The following is a 23,201-nucleotide window of genomic DNA, read 5'->3' as shown; positions in this document are numbered from 1 at the left end:
ATTAAGCCCCGAGATCATTTCACCGTATTTAACACCCTGCCTATTGCTTGAAATACACAACATAAAAATTGCATTCAGTTAAAAATTATCTTTCAATAATTCAATTTCGCAGAACAACTTACAATAATATAAACCTAAAATTTAAGTATCTAAGCACCTTTGCCTTTTTTTCTGGGGTGGTTCTTTTTTTTACAATTTAGCGCGAAGAAACTTGTTTTTTTTTTTTTTTTTTTTTTTTTTTTTCTGAAAAAAATTGAACAATTTTGAGATAGTAAAGATTGGAGTGCAAAATTAAAAGTTATTAATGATTCGAAGTTATTACTGGGATGAAACGTTTTGTTTACAACCTATTTAGTTCATTTTTAAAAAAACATTAAAGGAAATATAAGGTTATATATATATATATATATATATATATATATATATATATATATATATATATATATATATATATATATATATATATATATATATATATATATATATATATATATATATATATATATATATATATATATATATATATGGGTCGTTCTCACGAAAACTGTCATTTTTCAGCTCATAAAATCCTAAAAAAGTAAAGTGAATAAAAAGCTCTGAAACTTTTTACATTAATAGAAATATGTAATGGCATTATAAAGAAAGTATATATTCTATAAATTATACCTAATATTTAAATTAATTAATTTTTTAAATAATTAATTTATAATGAATTAATTTGTAATAATTAATAATTAATTTAATAAATAAATTAATTAATTTAATAAATTAATTTATTAATTTTTAATTTATTTTTCAAATTAATTAATAAGTAAATTAATTATTTTTACTATTTAAAAAGTGGGGGAATGACGCTAATAGTGAGGGAATGATATTTTATTTTAATACATGTTTTTATCTAAGTTACATCTACCTAAAGTTTGAAAATGATAACATACTAAGTATATCTAATATTTATTATAATTTAGTCTTATATATTTAATAGTTTTTACAGGTTTGGGAAATAAAATTGCCTGGCACGATTGAACAAAAAAAAATTTAATAATATACTCATCTTGAATCATTCCCTCACTTCAGCGTCATTCCCTCACTTTATACACAAGTGAGGGAATGACGAATTCAATAAAATTTAAAAATAACAGTTAGGCCTAATGAATTTCTGAAGTCAATCACATCCAATTGTATTCATACAAGAAAGCAACATATAATTATCCACTTTCTCGATGAAGTTGTATTTTATTTTACTCTAAAAAATGACATGAGGGAATGACAAATGTAAAAAATTTTACCTGGTTTAGTTCATTCAAATTTATTCCACAGCAAAGCTTCTTTAAGTTGAAGATGGAAACATACAGCAATTTTGTTCTATGATGCCAGTTGTTAACTTCTGAAGTTTTTATTAAAATATTTTTATTCTAAGAAGATTGCAGGTGATAAGAACATTGTTGTGAGGGAATGACGCGAAACACTGGGGACAAAGTTTAAAATAGTGCTGTGTTAATATTTTTATCAGAAATTAAATTTAAAATTGATTTTCTGAATTCTATATTTCAGTATTCTGAAATAAAAAACACGAATTTGTAAGAAAAGAAATTTTATTTCAGAAACAATTTTTTTTTTCTTTTTTTTAAATCAGCAGTGGGGACAAGTGAGGGAATGACATATTGGTATATTTTAATTACCTAAAATAAATAAAAAATAAAAATTGATAATTTTATTTTTATTCTTTTGTTAGCTTGCATTCTGAAGGACACTTTCCCTGAATTTTTTTTTTCGTAAGCTGTAAAACAAACATAAAATATACTGGGGACATGAAAATGACTGTTTTTGTGAGAATGACCCATATATATATATATATATATATATATATATATATATATATATATATATATATATATATATATATATATATATATATATATATATATATATATATATATATATATATATATATATATATATCGATTATGGTTTTTTTTTAAACAAACTGATATGTTTTTATACTGCTAGAAAAAAAAAGCACGCACTTCATTTTGCGCATTAGATTATCTTAACTTAAGAAAAAATAAATCTTAAAATTAAAAGAAACAATGGTTTTTGTTCAGAATTACTCTAGGATATTGCAGGAAAGGCATGGAATTTGTAAAATAAATAAATCATAGAATATAAATAAATATAATCATAGAATATAAATAATAGTGTATAAATAAATTAGAAAAAAAATGGTTGCTATAGCTTTTGAAATAAAACGTTTAATTGAATAATTTAACTTTCTTTTTAAACATCAACTTTAAAAAAAAAAAAAAAAAAACACGCAAGTCGCAGCACTTAAAAAAATCTATTTTAATATATTTCGAACAATTTTACAAAATAATAGATTGAAATTACTAGTTATTTTTTAGTATTATTTTGAGTCAATTATAATTAACATATTTATTAACTGAAATAACAACATAGCGTAACTATGTTTTAAATGTAGACGTTTGTTGTAATACACACTATAAAGAGTAATTTGTTTTTATCTCTTAGGTTTATATAAGCTATTGAAAAATTACTTTCAACATTCTAAAAAAATTTTTTTTTAAATGTGTACCTTTTCCACAAAACTTTCCTTTCTCGAAGTAATATTTACCTTTTCGTTTTCTTCATACTGAAGTTTTTGAGATGAGTTTTCGGATGCTTTCAGTTTGTATTCGGAGTATTCTTTCATAAATTCATCATCTGAAGAATCAGGATTGTAGGATAAAACACTGGGATGTTTTGATGACTCAGTAGTCAACATCGGATAGTCATCATCAGACACAACATTCCGCTTCATGTCTTTGCATTCGTTGTTCATTAAGCTATTGACTTCAACACTGTGTCTAGCTTCACATTCATTTTCTTTCTATTTTCAAAATGAAGGCATAATGGCAAAATGAAGGCATTATAAAAACTGTAAGTCGAAATTTATCAAGTGATTTGAATCAATTGACTTGTACAAATTCATTTGAATGAATTAAAAGAATTTTTGGTTCAATTTACAGGAATTAAGATTTATTGGAGCCACGTTTCTTACCACCATAGAAACACGCAATTTGTAGGGCTTTGCGCAATTTTTTTTTGTTAAACCATATTTTTTCAAAAGGAGAAATTGCAGCATTAAACTGTTCCTTAGCATTGTCTCTTGGTACTTTAAAAGTTTCCACTACACATTTCTCCGAAATTTATTTTGAAAGATTTCTTTATTAGAGGGCAAGTGAAATAATATTTTATCGATAAAGGTGTTATAGAATCATTGCTTTGGCCGAACAGTACATTCTAGACAATATACATGCGCAATTAAAAGACAATATACATGCATAATATTTTCGTAATTAAAAGACAATATGCATGCATAATATTTTCGCATCAAAATCACGCATAATATATGCGTCAAAATTTTTTAAAAAAACATTTCATTAGTATTTTAATTTTTTATTTTTATAAATCACTTATATTTTTAACTTTTAAGTAAAACAATGCACTTAATTTTGCACCCTTTCCTAAATAAAACCTTGCATTATTAAATAAAAAATATATAAATCTATAAAGCCTTGCATAATAATATTAAATATTAGATGAAATTACACTTTTTTTTTATGACGAAAAATACATTTCTTTGTTTCAAGAATAAAAATTTTTTTAGAATAAAACATGTTCTTCAATCTGATGGTATAGAATGTTGGAATAAGCTAATAAAGTATTTTAGTACTTAATAATTATGTTTAAATAATTTTGTAGAAAACAATTTTAGGCGATGAGTTTATTGTCTATAGATACTCACGCTTGAAATGCTTGTTTGGGATGCAGTTGAGTTTTCCATTCCTTCTAGAATATTCTTCCCAGTCTTAGGGTCGATAATTGAAAGCTTTTTCTTATTTTTAAGATTGCATCCATTGTTTGAAGTCAACACTTCTTGATAATAAGAGAAATAAATCAATTAACAGCACTGTTTCAACATTTTGAATAGAATAGAATATATCATAGGATTTGCTTTAAAAAATTTAAAAATACTTTTCTTATGTTTTCTTAATATTGTTTTGAATTCAGCGAGCACACGCATGAAATCAAACAAAATAATTTATTCTTAATGATTTTAATTTTTATGAAGGCTAAAAAATTTCTATTAACGTAAATAAGAATTTATAACGTATGTAGTTCAAATTTGCTACAAATTATTGCAAAAACAATTAAAAATTAATTTTAAAATAACACAGGTTGTAAACCTGGAATCTCGTAATAAGGAGTTTACTATCTTTCGTCTGTACTACGACAAGTCCGCTTTTTTCTATTAAGAAATAAGCATTTTGTTCAGTGACGTGCAAACCTGTTCATATGATAAACTACCGTAAAAAGTAGTTGCCAGAAATCGCTACAAACTACTGTTTTTTCTTTCTTTTCTTTTTGTACCAAACTACTCGCACCTTTTGTATCGCACTCAAAGCTTGTTAGATTAGATTTTCACCCAACTTTAATATGAGACTGGCAATGATAATTAACTTATTTTAATAAAATATAACGTAAGACATTATCAAAACTGGCTTTATTAGAATTAATACTATTTTTTTCCCAACGAATCCTGATCTAGCTCTTTCAAAAATAAAGTTTTAGAGCGATTTTTCTAAAATTTGCACTCTTAGATCAGCCAGTAAGGAAATAATGTACTCTTTGTAAGTAAAGGAATTTTCCAAGGAATCCTGTTCTAGCTCTTTTAAAAATAAAAGTTTAAAGCGATTTTTCTAAAATTTGCACTCTTAGATCAACCAGTAAGGAAATAATGTACTCTTTATAAGTAAAGGAATTTTCCAAGGAATCCTGATCTAGCTCTTTTAAAAATAAAAGTTTAAACCAATTTTTCTAAAATTTGCACTCTTAGATCAGCCAATAAGGAAAGAATGTACTCTTTGTAAGGAAAGGCGTTCTCAAGATTACGCGATTTCTCTTTTCCTTTACCTTGGTTTCGGTATATCTTGCTTTTCTCCAGCATAAGTAGTAGTATATTCCAACTTCTTACTGAAACGTACTGCAGTAGAGAAAAGCAAGATTTCCTAAAACCCGGGTAGCAGAGTGAGGAAAAATGTAGAGAGCGGGGAAATTGCGTAAACTTGAGACACCAACTCTATTTACAAAGAATACAATAATCTATTATTTTTCTTTCTTTTTGGCATATCATCAAAAATAGTTACAGGAATTTGCACAGTTTCCCGACACATTTGCACAAAAATTACCTGAAACAAACTGAGTAACTATTTGTTACAGTAAGCATTTAACCTGGAAATAACAGCAATAAAAATATACATTGTTTGAATTATAGTGGATAAAATATTTTTACATTATGATGTAAGTATGTATTTTGTGTTAACGCGTAAAGTTAAATGCATATTTAATTCAATTTATTTTCCTAAAATATCAATCTTTTAGTATTTCTAGGGACGTATTGAACTGATTTACGCAAAGTTTTTAACTCGTAGAAGTTTACATCAAGTTTTATATTACGGCTCAGAAAATAAAGTTAAGTAAAAAAAAATTTTAACTTAATCCTCAATGAGCTTTTTTTATTATAAAATTACGACTATATCAAAAATGAATCAAACTTCAAAACCCATACAAATTAAAATAGTTATAAAATATAATAGATAGATTAGATACGTTCTCTTACTGTTTTCTGAGTTCTTTTGATTCAGATTCCATTCATTTTCATTTGTATACAGAGATGGTGTTTCTTTATACCAGGGTGCCTGAACGAAAAGAATACAAAAAAACTCATCATTCACAATTATTTGAAAGTGTTTTGGTGATAAATGATGAAATTAAAAATGCTGTATAGTTAAATTAATCAAAAAGTAGTTGTAGAAATACTTGTTATTGAACCACCGATAGATGGCGGAGTTTATCATTAGATTGTAACCGTAACTGCAAACTAAGATTTTGTAAAAAGCAAGAACATCTTCATTGTAATGTAGTAGTAGTAATTGTCTACCGTAGTTGCTTTTTAAAATTTTTGAGAATAACAACATGGATCAGACGTTTTATTTCAAAGACAAGAAAACAATCTACCACTAAGGGACTACTCACATCCACAGAAATTGAAGAAGCAGAAGAGTTTTGGATAAAACTAGAGCAAAGAAAAGCTTATCATTCCGAAATATCAGCCTTAGAAAGTGGAAAAGAAATTGACAAGAATTCTTCCACTAGAAGTTTTGCCCCCTTTTTGGATGATAAAAAGGTTTTAAGAATAGGAGGGAGATTGGAAAATTCGGAATTTGATCTAGAGCAAAAACACCCTATCTTACTTCCTAATAAATGTAAATTTACGGAACTGTTGATTAGAAATGAACACGAAGGAATATTTCATGGTGGTGTTTCTGCCACCCTTTCTAAAATCAGAAATCGGTTTTGGATCGCTACAGGTCGGCATCTTATAAAGAAAATGATAAAGAATTGCATAATATGTCGCAAATATTCAGCTCTACCTGCTAAACAAAAAACCAGTCCCCTACCTAAAGATCAAGTTTCAGAATCTCCACCATTCTCAGCTTGCGGGGTGGACTTTGCAGGTCCGATATATGCTAAAACATTGAATACTCCTGAAAAAGCCTATACATGTTTGTTTACTTGCGCAGTAACAAGAGCGTTACACTTAGAATTAGTTTCAAATCTAAGTACAGAAAAATTTATATTAGCCTTGAGTAGGTTTATTTCCAGACGAGGAATTGTCCAAACCATGTATAGCGATAATGCAAAAACCTTTAAAAGCGCAAATAAAGAACTTCAACTCATTTTTAACTTGATTCAAGATCCAAAGATTCAAAATTTTATAGCAAATAAAAGGATCAAGTGGAAATTTATCATGGAACGAGCTGCATGGTGGGGAGGTTTCTATGAGAGATTAGTGAAATCTGTGAAGGAATGCTTACGCAAGACCCTATCTAAATCTCTTCTTACTTTTGAAGAATTAGCAACAATCTTAACAGACATAGAATCAGTGTTAAACCAACGCCCTTTAAGCTTCGTTTATTCTGACTTAAATGAACCCGAACCTTTGACTCCTGCTCATTTTTTATTGCCTCAGAAGAAAATCGAGCTTCCGTTATATTACACCGGAACTCTTTTTGAACACTCAAATCGTTCTTCCTTAACCAGAAGGAAACTGTTCCAGATGAGACTTTTACAAAATTTTTGGACCAAATGGAAAGAACAGTATGTTCTTCTCCTAAAAACTGCGCATCGGTTGACAACTTCAGAAAATCAACGGAGCCTTCAAGTCCAGGACGTTGTCTTGATCGAAGGAGCCCAAAAGAATAAATTACTTTGGAGCCTTGGAGTAATCGAAGAAGTCTACCCTGGACGGGATGGCAAAGTCCGGAGCTGTCTCGTAAGGACTAATGGAAGTCGGATCAGACGTCCCGTTCAACTGTTATATCCTTTTGAAATTTTAAATAATGCTTAAAAATTTGATTCATGTTAAACTTTAATGTTTTTTTTTCTGTCTGTCATTTTTCCTTTAATCTTACTAGATATTATGGACGTCCCCGTCCATGGTGGGGAGTTTGTAGAAATACTTGTTATTGAACCACCGATAGATGGCAGAGTTTATCATTAGATTGTAACCGTAACTGCAAACTAAGATTTTGTGAAAAGCAAAGAACATCTTCATTGTAATGTAGTAGTAGTAATTGTCTACCATTGTACCGTATTGAACATGTTAACTATTTAAATATATTTTTGTTACTTACCCCTTGGTAATTATTGAGTAGTTTTCCTGTGCCATCAAGAAAACGAGAAAAAGGATATATTCACTAAAAATAGTAATAAATCTTCGGTGTATTTACCCTATTAGAATTGCTTTAAGTTGAAAAGCGAAAGTAGTGTCAGCACCCTATTATGAAGTATCTCCCCTCCTTATGTTCCTCCTTCATTATATAGAGCAAAGTAAGGAAGTACAAGTACCCAGTAGTACCATTTTTAACAATGGCCGTTTCTTACAACATGAGGTCACTTTTTCGAAATTGGAAACGTTGATTGATTAAAAAAAATTGATATTAATAATATATAAAGCATTGTTGGTGGCGATAGTAATTTTACCCTGCACTACGCAACATACAAATAATTAAGAAAAAAATATTTTTAAGTTATTCTTTGTTTCAGTTCCAATTTCTTTTTATCACTTCTTAGGTATAAATACAAACATTACCCTAAAAAAACATTCACAATTTCAATTTTTTTAAAAAAACAACATTTTGTTGAAGAGGGGACTGTCGGTCGCCATTATTATGTTTTATCTAGAAGTGGAAAAAATGCATCTCTGACCATAGCGGCACAAGTGTATCACACCCACCCTTTTAGGTTTCTCCCCTTTCTTTTAGAGAGGAAAAAAAAGTTCAGAGGTGTCTAAATCAAAGAATATAGAGGGAATACTCTGTATTCTTTGTCTAAATGTCAGTTATCAACACAATAAGCATTAACTTTACAGGCCATCAACCTCATTTCTCCTTCCAGGAACAACAGAGATTACAGTGATCATCCGTTTTACATTTCTATTCATGAAAACTATATTTTTTTTAAATAAATCTATGAAGTATGTATTACTCACATTTTGGATGTCATTAAAGTTTTCGAAAAAATCATCTGCGGCCATATCAATCTTACAAGATGTTCTGTAGAACTGTTTTTGAGGAGAGGACTCATAACATGATCTGTACTTTGAAATTGTTAATGGTGCATTATACTAAACAAATTAAAACAAAATCATTATTCGTGTCTAATATATCAGTATATTAAAGAATAACGCCACAAAGTGATATAATGACAACGACTATTCAATTCTAAATACTTATTTTTTAACTTCAAGCATTCGTATTTTTTTTCCGTTACTAAAATTTCACTTAATCTCTAGTTAAAATAAAATATCGATTATAGCTCTCAAATTAAAAATATATATATATGCATTAAAAAATGAGCATAAGTTCCAAAAATTAAAATATGTCAATCGATTTATTGAATGTTTTAAAGTCTTTAAAACATCCAATAAATGTCAAGTCAGAAGCTGAACTACATCACTTGACTATTATCAATCCACCATCTCTTATAGGTCATGCTATTGTTTTTCGGAAAAGACTCATTGCTGGAAAAACATAATCCGATTTCGTCAAGACGAAAAAATATAAAAGGAAAAAAAAATTTTTTTTTTTTGAAATTTTTTTATATGTTTTTACCGCGAAGGAATTAGCTGAGCTGGAGAGATGGACTTCAGAGATTTTAGGAATCACTAAAACATTGCTCGCTAAAATTAGGGTTTACTCATTAAAAGCGAGCTATGCTACAATAGACTTTACATAGTAGGTACGATCAAAGTATTTCCGATTTCGTCGTTCAGGGCTCGTTATAAACGAGTTTAACTGTACTCAAATTAGAAAAAAAGAACGAATTATTAAACTGATAAGAATAAATTGAGTTAATTCACTTAATTTGAAATTTTATCAAATTTTCATATCAATTAAACTTTCAATTCCCTGAAAATTGAATTTACATACGTTTTTAAAAAATTTCATCAATTCAGTTAACAGAAATTGAAATAAGTGTGAAATAATTTTTTTCTTATAAGTTTTAACTGACAAAATAAGTTAATTAATGTATTTTAACGTAGAACCGAATAATTGAAAATTTATTCAAGATTTTTTAATTCCATTAAGTTTTCTTATTCGAGCATGAGATTAAGAATAATTAACATGAACAAAACACAACTGAAAAACCACAAATGATTTTTCAATGGCGAAATCTAAGAATTAACTCGAGTAGTAGTGAATCGCCTACTACATTAATGCCTTAAAAGCTAAATAGTTTTCTAGCTGTTTAATTTCTGGTGTTTGATATAATTGAAGGGATCGGGACAATATAATGATAAATCACATATTTCAAATTGTTTAGGAGAGTATTTTCTAGTGAAAACAAAATATTTCTATTCAGGCAACAAAATGTATTCATCACAAGTGTATCATCAGTGTTAAGTACCTATCTGGAAATCATATTAAAGAGCAGTTTACGTAAAAATTTCACCTTTGAAAAAATTGTGGCTTATCGCCATATACCCCCTGAGTACTTGTAACATGGTTGCCGAAAAATAGCTACTTTTTGATGTAAGCAATACTCTTGAAGGACATATATAGATTTTACAATAAATTTCCTTGACGTCTACTTAATAAGGGAACGACTTTAGGCCGACAAAGATCCTTTTAAGTTACCGAATACTTATCAGTTACAAGTAAAAAACTAGAGGTAAGCTAAAAAAAATAATGAAATAAAAATTGTTAAAAAAAAACAAACTAATGCTCTATAATCTTCTTGTCCACAGCAATTCAATTAAAAAAGTTTTGAAAAAGAGAAATATGTGACAGTCGGTTAAGGCTAAATCACGAGAATTAATGCAACAAAATCTTTGAAACAATTCTTGACAGTAAAAATCAGTTTTATCGTATTGAAAATTTCTTTTTTACTCCGAAATTGTTTTTTCTTGTATAGATTGTATATGCATGTACATAAAACAGGCATTGTTAGTTAAAAAGTTGTATCAAAACTTATTTTTAAAATACTTCAAAAGATATTAAAACACTCTATTCATTAAAACATAATATTTAACAACAAATATAAATGAAATAAAACTTTCATAAAGATTAATTTTGTTTACTTTTGGGTATGATGCATATTCGGGGCAGCTCCGAGAAGTGTATCCTGGAGAAGAACGTTGGCTAAAACGCTTCTGCAAAAAAATTTGAAGATCTTAAGAACTTTAATCTGATGGATGAACAATTTTAAACATAAGCAATCAAAGTTACATTCAAATTAAAGATGTAAAAACGGAGTGAAGAAATACCATTAAGTGTATAACTCAAATAAAGTATTATTCGGAAATAATACTTTTTTTATTCGTTTATTTTTGCCATTTCTTTTTTCAAACCAAACATGGCTTTGCAGATCAGTCAAAAATTGTTACAACATCTATGTTTGCTTAGAATTATTCTATTCTTGCATAAAATTATTGCTTTATAACAGCCACACTTTTAATCACCAAAAGTCAATCCTTTATTGCTCTTAAACTTTACTAAATATCCTTTGGTAAAAGAAATACAGCGAAACCTCTCAAGAACGACGACTCTCTGCTCCACAGTCAAATGGTCGTTAGTGGAGGTTGTTCGTTCTTAGAGGTTACCTCCATTGACTTCAAAATTGTTGTCAAAGGTACATGATTTTTCGCATGCGTTCTTATTTTTAGTCAGTTTCATTTTCTTGGGCGGAAATGCCACCTCTGTTGGCGTCATGAAGAGACGGATCTAAGAATAAAATTTAGCGTCTTAAAAAATGATCCTAACTGATATAATAATGTGTAGAAACAAATTTACCAGTTATGAATGATAAGCTATTTTTAAATAAATAAACAATTATGTTTTTCGTTTAGATTTGCAATTAATTTTATATTATATAATATTATATCATGTATAAAAATTAGTTAGCTTTAAAATATGAGAAGAGGTTTGTTTGAGATGCTTTTTTTCTTTCCAAAATAACTTCTTTCTTTCTAATTTAACTTTCAACTCTAAAAGTAAATCATGGATAGCATCGTCTATAATGCACTCTGATTGCAACATGAGGTTGTATCGTCAAAAAGAACTCTCGAAATTAGAGTCTCACACAAATATTTTGAATAGATTTTAATCTACTTATTTGTTTCGTTAAATTTTTTGTTTTGGTATTTTTTCGTGTTTCCATATTTGACCTTTTCCGCATTTGGAGCAGATGTTCGCCCGGCCGCTGGGAGAGGTTTTGATGGTCTCTCCTAAAGGTTTTCTTCAACACAAAGTCTATGGTAAAAATTCCCTGCCTCCCAAAAATGGTCACAAATAGAGGTGGTCGCCACATAGAGGTGGTCGCCACATAGAGGTGGTCTTTCCTGGATGTTTCACTGTAATATAAAATAGTACGGTTGACAAAATATTGAATGGCGTTCGTTAAATAACAAATAACAGTTGCCAAATTCCATATTCTTTTGCTCGTTCTAGACAAACATAAGTTTAAACACCTACAATAAATAAAATTCACCGAAAACAAGTTATTTTAAAAGTTATATGCCATATATAGGCATAATAGTGCACGTTATAATAAAGATGTAATGACTTACATATGCATTATCATGTTTCATAAACGCATACATGTCGTCTGTATAATGGTGGTACTGAGATTCGTCTCCACCTGGCGAAGCCATGCTATCTATTTGATGTAAATATAGCTAGAAAGAAACCAGTTATTTAATTGGATGAATTATGATATTACCAGTAATATCGTAACGTATTATCTGAAGAAAAAAAACTATATTTCATGATAAATCTAGCAATTAATTTTTTAAAAACTTTTCAATTAACTTTCCGTTGTATGCTAAGCAATGGTTCGAGTTACAGATTAAAAATTACTTTTTAATTGTTTGATATCGGTTACTTTACTACATGACAAATAGTGAGGTCAGCAAGATGAACTTTGATGGCTTTAAAATATATGAGTTTAAACGCTAATACTTACACTTAATTCGTCAAAGTACTTAAATTCAATATTTTTTTTTTTTTTTTTTTTGATGAAAGAATATCTTATAACTTTCTGTGTAAATAAATAAACATCACACATCCAAATTTATTTTCAAATTTGGCAAAAATGATCACTTGATAATATGTAAATATCTTTTATGGTATAGAAATAGTGATAATTATAAAATTAACTGTGGGGATTGGATTTAAAACTTATGTATGAACACATGTTAGTCGCCACAACATTTAAATTCTTCATTTTTGGAGCTAAGTACTGGTTTAACTTTGCGTAGTTAATGGCCATTACGAAGATTTTGCTATTAATTGCAACGTTCTGCATTAAGTTCCAAAGCATTGATTTGTCACCAAATTCCTTACAAATAAGTGAGCCGTTATTTCGAAAAATGTAAGTTAAAAACGACTTTTTATTTGTTTTCTCAAATTACTGCACACCTGGGAAGTAATCGCTTGTTAGGCAATATTATCTGAGAATAGGCGCCAATGCAAGCATTCGCATTGCGAGTTAGCTATCTTTCGCGCCAATTGATATTTCACAATAATTTACCTGATTTTGTTGAGCATTCTTTCGCAAGTCCTACTGTTTCGTTTGTGTTTCCTATATCAATCAATCGCAGCGTGCGTATTATTCAAATACTATAATTGTCACCAAAGCAAATAATCAAAAAAGAACAAATTAAAAGATCTCAGCAAGATTACTATATTGCCACTGTGTGAAACGTAATATGATGAGTTTACTGCTTTACATACAGAGCCCGACTAAGGCAGGGGCATACGGGCAGTTGCCCCGGTCCCCAACATCAGAGGGGGCCCTCCAAATCGAATAGAAAGTTTATTTTACGTTTTCTTCTTTATTTAACTTTTTTTAAACAAAATATAAGTGCAATGTAAAATTCGCAAGCTTTATGTTAGCTTCGTCATTAATCTATCGTATGAACACAAAAAAATCGATATTTCGTAAATCCATGGCTTTCTAGGGTAAATTTCAGATAAATTTTCGCAATTACGATGGGCAATTTTGTCAAAGAAATGCCTGTATTTTTGTATTATTAATTAAAATACCGCCAATTAATTAAAATGTTAATTAATTAATTAAAAGTTGTCAATTATTCGTCCTCAAAAGATTAGTCAATATCAGTCGTCAAAAAAATTAGTCAATTAATTAATTAAAATACCGCCATTATTAACTAAAATTAAAATACCTCCAAAAAGTTCGGTTCTTCATTACTGAAGTAGTAAAGTAGAGGAGGCCCCAAAAAGAAGTTTTTACCCCGGGCCCCAATTAGGCTAAGTCGGGCCCTGCTTACATACCGTCTATTTATCATGAATACTTAATTATTATTATTAATAAAATTAAGTATTCCTGCCGTTTTATGGCTCCTTTGACTATTATTATTTGCATTAGAAAATCCATTTCTCTAAAGTCAGAGCACATTAAAATATGGACTTTCGTCTTATTTTAATTTTTTCTAAAACGTTATTATTGAAAGTTATATAAGTTCATTTGGATCTAAAAGTCAACTATATATTAATTATATTTTTTTTTACCATTTTAATAATCATTATTTCATTTCAAAGTTTAATCATATTGTAGTATTAAAGGCACCACCAAAATTGATTAACTTTTGCCAATGTTTATAAATTCATTCAAACGGTAACCCTTAAATATCTCGATGCCTGAAAAGTTAGACTGAATCCAATTTTAGTTACTAATTCTCCCCTTATTACTCCATTCTTTACGCGTGATGAAATAGTGCTAATTTAGGAAAAGATATCTTGAAATATTGCTTATGTATGACGTCATTTATCCTGAAATTATTAGTCCATTCTTTACGCGTAATGAAAATAGTGCTGATTTAGGAGAAGATATCTTGAAATATTGATTATGTATGACGTCATTTATCTTGAAATTAATACTCCATTCCTTACGCGTAATGAAAATAGTGCTGATTTAGGAAAAGATATCCTGAAATATTGCTTATGTATGATGTCATTTATCCTGAAATATTGTTTTATTTCTTGACGGATTTATTCAGCTCAGCTTATTTAGCTGATAGTCTATCGATAATGTTGCAAAAATTAAAACACAAAAGATGCATAGATAAATCACCAACTTACTCGGTCTTTGACGATTTCCATGATTGGCAAGTTCTGTGGTTTCTGAAGTGATAACGGATGCATTCTTAGTTGTAAAAGGTAGTCTCGTCCGTATTTGTGTAGGACTTCACTACTCTTCTTTGGACTTCCCATTTTATAAAATCTGAAATATTTATTTTTAATTACATGTTAGAACATTAAATAATTCCTATATTTCCAGACCAATATGATACTTACGTGTCAATTAAATATTCAAATATGTTCATGCTGATATCTCAAAGAAATTATTAAAATGCGTTACCTTATTAAAACGCACTTTTGCAACAGCCAGTAGTTAGTCTAAGGGGGGGGGGAGGGTCAACAATTCCGAGATGAGACCAACGGCATAATGGTGGCAATTTGGAGCATTGCAAACGGTCTGCCTTTGCAGGGCTCGAAAAACCGCCCGTCCTCGGCGGTCCAAAATTCCCCGCGGACAACGAATTTCTCGAATCCGACGTCCGCGCGGACGGCCATTTTCCCGTTAATGTTCGTGATACATTTTCAATTTTTGTTGTCTTACTAGAGTCTAGCGCCTCACTTCTAAAATGACTCTCTAATCTAGAAATGCAGCAACATACTGCGTATGGTGGAATTGATGTTTTCTCTGTCTGGGAGTACTGCAGCGGTTGAAAGGGGCTTTTCAGCAATGAACTTACAAAAAAACACATTACGTGCTGGTCTTAAACAAGAAGCGTTAAACGCAATTGTAAACATCTACCTAAATGCAAAACCCCTTTCAGATTTCTGTGCAGAAACCTCTGTAAATCATTGGCTTGATTGTGGAACTGGCAAACGTCATATTTGATTCTTTTAAAAAAACGCAGTACCCGCGGATAAATTGAAATTCCAGATAACTTGACTTTTGTCATTTAAATTATTTCATAAAATAAATACTAGGTTACTATTAGTAACCTAGTATTTCTCTTATTACTGTATAATGTAATCCTAGTAACTACTAATTCATTGTGCAATTTATATAAATATTTGTAGTAAATAGGAGAAAATTATGTTTTTATTTATTTAGAAGCTACGGGTTAGTTTCAAATGAGGACGGGTACATTGTTGGACATGCCGTCCTCGGGGACGGGTAAAATTTCTGAGTTTTTTCGAGCCCTGTGCCTTTGCTTCCTTGACTTGTTTGCTTCCTTGAACTTTCGCTCAAAAAAAGGGTGGGAGTTCGTCCCCCCCCCCCGGATCCTTTATCTCCAGAATCCTGATCTTTTACATTGGCAGCTCAGTGCCTTGATCCTGTGGCATCGCGGCTTATAACGGATATCTAAGAAGTTTAATCCTTGCACTACATACAGTTGGCCGAAATGTTTACATTTAAAGTTCACTTTGTTTTTCAAAAAATTCTCACAGTAAGTTTTCACACATTTTCATTTGATTTGTTACAAACTGCATTAATTTCCAATTTGACCACCTGTTTTTGAAGAGTATGGCTTTAAAGTTTCTAGTGTTGAGCAAAAGGTCAAATGGTTTTATATATTTCCCGTTCGTTATCACCTCAGTTGTACTTCATTGCAACTGATGTCGGTTGCTTTTTTCAGAAATCCTAAGCTGCTTGCTTTTAAAGGGACTTTTTATTTTTATTTTTCTAGAATTCGCAATGTATCGTTTTCTGATCAGATTATGCACGAAATATTTCAAACTCAGTAACAACTTCGACATGGGGAAATCAAAATATCCACAAAGCTTACTGTTAATTTTATTTGCACCAAAGCAGGAGTGTCACAATATTAATGTTTTTGTCGAAGTGTATTAATTTTATCTCCGAAGAAAGGACAAGGAAACATGTATAATAATCGAAAAACAATAAATAAAAAAATTCTTATGATCGTTAGGATCTAAAAAAGTAAATTATATTCAGCCTGTGGTACTAACTACTACCGTATATTGGTCATATATATGTTTCGAATGATAATAACTAATATAAAAGAGGTTTAAAAATATATTTTAAAGCGTCCATTTAAGAAACTATAACTATATAACTACTAAACTATCTTGAAAGTTCTCTGTTAAACTATATAGAAATTTTGTCAACATACATTCATTACATTTGGTTTCTTACGAATTTGATAAAAAGAGTAAATTACGCCAATTATACAAGTACTGTCCAGAATTTAAATTTTCACTTTCTTAACATGTATTACACATTTAGAATTATCATTTTAGATAAATTGTATTGTTTAATTTAGAAATTGATTTTATTTAAATAATTTATTTAAATATTGAAAAAAATATTCAAAGCAATCATATAGTGAATTATTCAAAAACAAGACAGAGAAATTTGAATTAATATTAGTTTTTTAAAAAAATCCTCGTTACATCTTCGTAAAAATAATAATTTTATCAACAATATTTGATTAAGTTTTTTTTCACCTTACCTTAAAAGTAAATATTAAACTTCTCTAATTCAAGATGTTTCACAAATTAAATGTAATCGTGACAAAAGAATCACATTTCTTAGAAAGAATAAACAATTTCACCATAAATTCATTACATACGGATGATAAATAGACGTAAAATAGAATCCTTTGAAATTAATGAAATGATACTACGATTGGTGAGATTACTGATGCCATAATTAATAAAAAATACTTTAATATTTTCTTTAGTTGGAACCGCAATTGCTTGGAGGTTAAGAATCGGAGCAAATTAATATAAGCTAAGATGACCAGATTTCTGAAATATGATTTGAGGACGAATTAGTAGAGCATCGTAAGAAAAATTTTACGATTTGAAGAGAATCCATATATTTATGAAAAATATTAATTTATATGTGCAGCAAGTATTCGTTTTAATTGATAACTAATATTAGGTACAGAGCCATTTTCATCAAACTTGATTTCATTATCGAGCAGTTTTGACTTATCACATGATATTCTGCAGTTGTTTAACACATGTAAAATAAATGAGCACGTGATTATTGAAGCTTGTTTAATTTGTTATCTAAAATTATTTTCAGACGATCAGATAGTTTTAGCATGGTGATGTTTTGCTTTTTGCTTGTATTTTCTGCAAAATAAAATTCTCGTGATTAAAAAAAAAAAAAAAACGCATGCGCATTTCTGAATTTTTAATATTTCCTTGCATATAAAAAATGAGATGTTTCCCGTGAAATTTGAGGACATATGTTAAAATTTGATCATGTTTCCTGTCCTCAAAAACTCAAAAATATTGGAAATTTTTGAAAACAAATAATGGAAATTCGTGGACTGTCCTCAAGATTTGAAGACGTTTGGTCACCTTAATTTTAGTAAATGTTTATAATAGATTTCAATAGCATGCTTAAGAAACGCACTTAGATTTCTACGAAATATATTGACTATACTTAATAAATATATATAAAACTGCGTTTTTCTAAATTTTATTTAGAAAAACACAGTTTTTCTAAATAAGGAGAAAATAATTTAATCTTTTTCAGATCTAAAACGAAAGACGTAGTAGACTCTTTCATAAGACGGAAGAATTTTTGATGTAGATAAAAGTTAATTACGTTAAATCAAATTGAAAAACGTAGCTTTTAGAAATTTTGTATTTTTTTCTTTTCAGTTTTGTTCTATGAATGCATTATTAAGCTACATTTCCTACACATTAATTTTATTTGTAAACTGAAGAAATGGACGGGAAAATTCTTAATTAGCTTCTGACCTAGACAAAATAATTATACTAATGAAAATATAATTTATTGTTTGACATTTTATAAATGAAGTAAAATAAGATGTTATTCACTACACTTCGTAAAAAATATTAACTTTAAAATAGAAATTTATCTAATGTGTCACCATATATTCAGGTATTTCTCTATCAATTAGCAACACTACAGTTATTGCTTTATCAAAAATTTCATTTGTTTCAAAAATATACAAATTGGAAATAACAATCGACATGTTTCCAACGCTCAAAAGCAACCGCCCATTTCCAAGACTTGCCAGACGTGAGAAGAAACAAAAGTGATTTGAGATATAAAATGTGAAGTTGTTAACGAAATAATGAAAAAAAGGTGAGAAACAAAACTAGAAAAACCCCAGTAGCCGAGAGATAAAAAAGATAAAAAGCACAACAAGAAAAAAAGAACAACAGGAAAAACCACAGTGGCCGAGAGAGGCAAATTAGGGTAGAATGCTTTACCCTGATTTGCCGCATATTGTCATACCAATTATTGGTGACGGAGCTGGCCCTTTTTGAGCTCATGTTTACGTTTTTTGTGTGATTTAATGGGTGTCGACCAGATTTTAAATTATTATCATAATTCAATGCATAAAGGATTGTGACAATATCTTGGACATCCCTTTGAAGTAGTTTAAATTGAAGTCAAAGTACCAAAGACGCGGGCAGCTGCTCGATAGTGAAAAATTTAGGTTACTAAACTGTTTAAAACTATTTAAGGTCTTAGGATTAGAAGAGAGGTTGAATAATCAGAATATTTAAATACGGTTGCATAGTGCATTCGACTTGGTTACCATTGGAGGCTGGTATTTTAGTAAATTTTTTCGTGTGTGTGTGTGTTATTATTTTATCTTAGGTCTTACAAGAATTATTAGACTATTAAGTATAGCAGTTACTTCATGTAAATAATGCACGCGAAATTAAATTTTAAGTGACTAACTAGATTTAATGTTAATCCAGCTGTTTTTCAAATCAATCTATTAAAACTTTTTTTAATAGCACAATGCCTGTTCTGAAAAAATTATATAGAATCTACAGCCACGACTGTAGTTCATGATCCTTTATTCATAAATGGTTACACCTTTGAAAAGGTAAATGAATTCAAATACCTTGGAACAATGATCAATGACCAAAACAGCATAAAAACAGAAGTAGACAACAGAATTAAAATGGCAAACAAGTGTTTCTTTGGACTAAGAAAGCAATTAAGATCAAGCCTAATCAGTCGAAAAACTAAAATTAAAATTTATAAGACTCTTATTCTACCTGTATTGCTGTATGCAAGTGAAACATGGACACTAAACGCAGACACTCAGCGTACTCTTGGTGTTTTTGAAAGGAAAATCCTTAGAAATATTTTTGGCCCAGTACAGGAAAGAGGCTGTTTGCGAATCAGATACAACTTTGAATTATATGGATTCTATGGACAGCCACAAATAGTGCAGGTCATCCGAAGCAGTAGATTAAGATGGCTTGGCCATATCTGGAGAGGTCCAGAAAATAATGCAGTCCGAATCGCCACCTTCAAAATCCTTTGGGCTAGAGCAGGGGTCGCCAAACTTTTTTGATTATCGACCCCTATATAATTTTTCAAAATCTCCATCGACCCCCGCGAAAGTAATTTTCTGTTAATTAAAATAAAACTCTATTAGATACTATGTTTGTACATTTATTTTATGATTTTAAACATTTATTAAAGTAATAGTACATTATATAACAATAGTTTTATGAAAAATATATTAATATTGAAATTTAAATACCTTATTATTAAATAATAAGTAATTATGCATAAGTAGATATAATAAGTAAAGTAACTAAAGATTTACTGCTTCTTGAGGTTCGCTATATTGGGTTCAAAATTGGTCAATTTTAATTTTCGTCAAAATTGGTCAATTTTAATTTTCGTCAAAATTGGTCAATTTTGTAATTTTCGTAAGAAAATACAAAGTGTGTTATAGTTTTGTCGCGGGCTGTACTAATCCATATCATTAATGCTTACCTTCTTTTTTGTGCATTGATAATTAAAATTGATATCTAAACCAAACGAATGGTTTTATCGAAACAATAACTAATTATCCAAAACTATAAAAGTTTTAATAATGACACTGCAAATATTCAACACAGTTTGCAAAGATAGTTGAAACTGCGTATGATATTTGCATTTGTAACGTCAATGCTCGTCACACGTGACATTTGGACAAGTGCATATAGTCATATGACTTATAAACTGCGCTGAGTTTGTGCCACTGCGCGGTGGTGCGTTCATACTTGTTTCACCCCAATAAATATACGTTTATTAATTTATGTTTTATAAAGAAACTGATATTGAGTCAATTATAAAAAAAATTCACAAATTTTACATACTTAATTAGGTATGTGTGATTTGCGTATTGAGAACTGTTTCTTTTTTCGACCCACAATTGACCCTTCCGATTCGGATCGACCCCCATTCGCCCCCCTGTCTCAGATCGACCCCTGCTTTTGTTAAATAGACCCTTGGGGGTCTATATAGACCACTTTGGCGACCTCTGGGCTAGAGGAAGACCTCCAACTAGATGGCTGGATGACACTGCTAAAGATCTAAAAGTACTAAAGATAAACAACTGGAAAAAAGTCGCCATGGACAGGAGGCGTTGGAGGCTACGTGTGGTTGAGGCAGCCAAGGCCTATAAAGAGCTGTCGTGCTGAAGAAGAAAAAGAAGAATGTTACCGTAGTTTAAAAGGGTCAATAAAGTGCAGCTTTATTTCTCACCGTTTTTTATAATGTCAGATATTCGTGTAATTTTGCTCATCAGTGTAAAATTCACGTAAAATATTTGGATCTTTAAGCAAGATATCAGATATTATTACAAATCTTTCTTTCTTATATCAATTTCTTTCAATCATAAAATATCTGCTATTTAGCAAAAAAAAAAAAAAAAAAAAAAAAAAAAAAAAAAGAGGGAGGGAGAGCTTGCTTTGTGATTGGTCACAAAATAATTAATAGTTGTTGCCAAAAGATACTTAAAAATACTGCTCGATTTAAGTACCAATTAAGAAAACACGAAAAATCAGTCATAAAGATCGTAGATTGCACGAGTGTTGAGTAAATTATACCATTTTAAATCTAAATTATTGCTTCAGGATAAAAATGCTAAACCATAAATTTTGTTGTTCCGCGATCTGTTAGAGGGTATCCTTTTGTTAAAAATAATATTTTGACAATGAAAAATGCATCAATATTCTTTTATAATATAAATAATACTGCAAAAAACTAACAGCATGCTTAAAAGCTTTAGTAGATATGTTTTTGCTATTCTGTTTTTTTACAATTGTAAAAGCTGGAGATTTTACATTCCGCACTAGTGAGTTATAGTTATGATATCTTGTTTTAGTTCATCCAAAATTATATAGATAGCAGCACAAAAAACTTTACAAAATATTGGGAGAAATCATTTTTTTTCATTGGTGTTTTCTTGCATTTTGTTTTAGTTTATTCTTAATCGTATAGATGGCAGCACAAAAAATTTTATTAAATAATTGGAACAATCTTCTCTCCTCATCTCGTTACTCTCCGAACAGCAAGATCAAATAATGTTAGTTTGATTTGTGAGTTAAAAGAGATAACAATTTCGCTCCGTTTTTAATTTATTAAAATGACATTCGAAGCGAATATTTCGCAATTAGGATTATTCTTTTGGATATTGTGTCGTGTTTTTCTTTCTCTCGAAGGGAAGATTCAAGATTCGAAATTTCAATTGAGGGATATTCTAACACCGGTAGGTGATGTTAATTAATATTTATTACTGCAATTCAGTTTTGGAGAATGCAATCTCTTCCTTCCGTATTTTAATTAAATGGTGTAACTGTCATCTAAATTTACTGCAATCAGTTAAGTCTGCATTTAAAGAATCAGTACACACCATTTGATAAATTTTTCAACAAATTGCATTTTAAATAGAGTAAGATAATAAAATCAAACTCGCTTTCCTTCTATTTATTATTTAATGAAGCTACTTTCATGAATTTCATAATAATATTTCGACTTTTTTAGGATTTTATAATATTATTTATTGTTCCCTTTTTATCAAATAATTGAAAGTATTTTATTTTATTTATTTCCACCTGCAGGATTTATTTATTGATGTTTCGCAAATTTTCGAATTCTTTTTCCTTTGGAATTAGATTTTGTGGATTCTTTTTTCTTTTGATCTCAAATCTTTTTGAATTAGTTACGATGTCAAGTAAATTTTATAATAAAAATTGATTTCGATAAAAAAAAGAACATTTTTGTGACGAAGTCAACAATGATGCAACGATTATTTAAACAAAACAATAATTCATGAATTAAGAATATTATTAAAATATAATTTTGGGAACGTTATAAACGAGTGAAAACGTGAATAATAAAAACGTCGAGTTCACTTTATTTCTGGGGAAATAAATTAAAAAATGACGCCACTTTGTAATGAAACGATTGACTCATCTTTGTGATTTTACTATATTTTAGCCATTTGTTATTTGGTCATTGTTCTCTCGAAATTATGTTGGCTTTAATTATGTGCTAGGAGATTTCATAACTAAATTAATTTTGGTTTACATTTTGGGAATATTAATAGTAATAATTGAAAGTGTCAAATAGAACAAAAATGTTCATTACGAAATACAGAGAAAAATTAAACGGTACTTGTGGTTTACAGGCAATGTGTTGGCGATTACTTTTCAGAGTTCCCGCCAACATAAACTGATGGTCCCTGAAACCGTAAGGAATGAATTTTGCTAACGCTATGTATTGTCAAAAAT

At 29.4% G+C, this 23,201-nt stretch overlaps 2 protein-coding genes across 6 annotated transcripts in view; one reads left to right on the top strand and one right to left on the bottom strand.

The window, feature by feature from the left end:
• Nucleotides 1-23,201, bottom strand: part of LOC107440334 (uncharacterized) — a 56,107-nt gene that overhangs the window by 4,305 nt on the left and 28,601 nt on the right. Inside the window, exons 1-8 of one of the 5 annotated variants that reach the window (XM_071177886.2) lie at nt 17,135-17,288; nt 14,727-14,868; nt 12,194-12,301; nt 10,706-10,777; nt 8,615-8,749; nt 5,681-5,759; nt 3,806-3,936; nt 2,633-2,887 (exon numbers count right to left, since the gene is read on the bottom strand). In XM_071177886.2, coding sequence (XP_071033987.2) covers nt 2,633-2,887; nt 3,806-3,936; nt 5,681-5,759; nt 8,615-8,749; nt 10,706-10,777; nt 12,194-12,301; nt 14,727-14,858 — 912 coding nt within the window. In that variant the 5' untranslated portion in view covers nt 14,859-14,868; nt 17,135-17,288. Of the gene's footprint in view, nt 1-2,632; nt 2,888-3,805; nt 3,937-5,680; nt 5,760-8,614; nt 8,750-10,705; nt 10,778-12,193; nt 12,302-14,726; nt 14,869-14,942; nt 15,085-17,134; nt 17,289-23,201 lie in introns of those variants that run through there. The other 4 variants (XM_071177884.2, XM_071177885.2, XM_071177887.2 and 1 more) reach the window with 4 other exon arrangements.
• The window catches only part of LOC107440333 (WAP four-disulfide core domain protein 1), a 54,988-nt gene continuing 53,757 nt past the window's right edge, over nt 21,971-23,201 (top strand). The window contains exon 1 of the mRNA XM_087157847.1: nt 21,971-22,177. Within this exon, the coding sequence (XP_087013973.1) occupies nt 22,055-22,177 (123 nt within the window). The 5' untranslated portion in view covers nt 21,971-22,054. The remainder of the gene's footprint in view (nt 22,178-23,201) is intronic.

This window comes from Parasteatoda tepidariorum, chromosome 2, assembly GCF_982258835.1.
Source record: "Parasteatoda tepidariorum strain Cologne lab strain chromosome 2, Ptep-v5.0, whole genome shotgun sequence".
NCBI classification, from domain to species: domain Eukaryota; kingdom Metazoa; phylum Arthropoda; class Arachnida; order Araneae; family Theridiidae; genus Parasteatoda; species Parasteatoda tepidariorum.
Note: the sequence above shows the minus strand (reverse complement) of the source record. Positions and strands in the feature narration are given on the sequence as shown.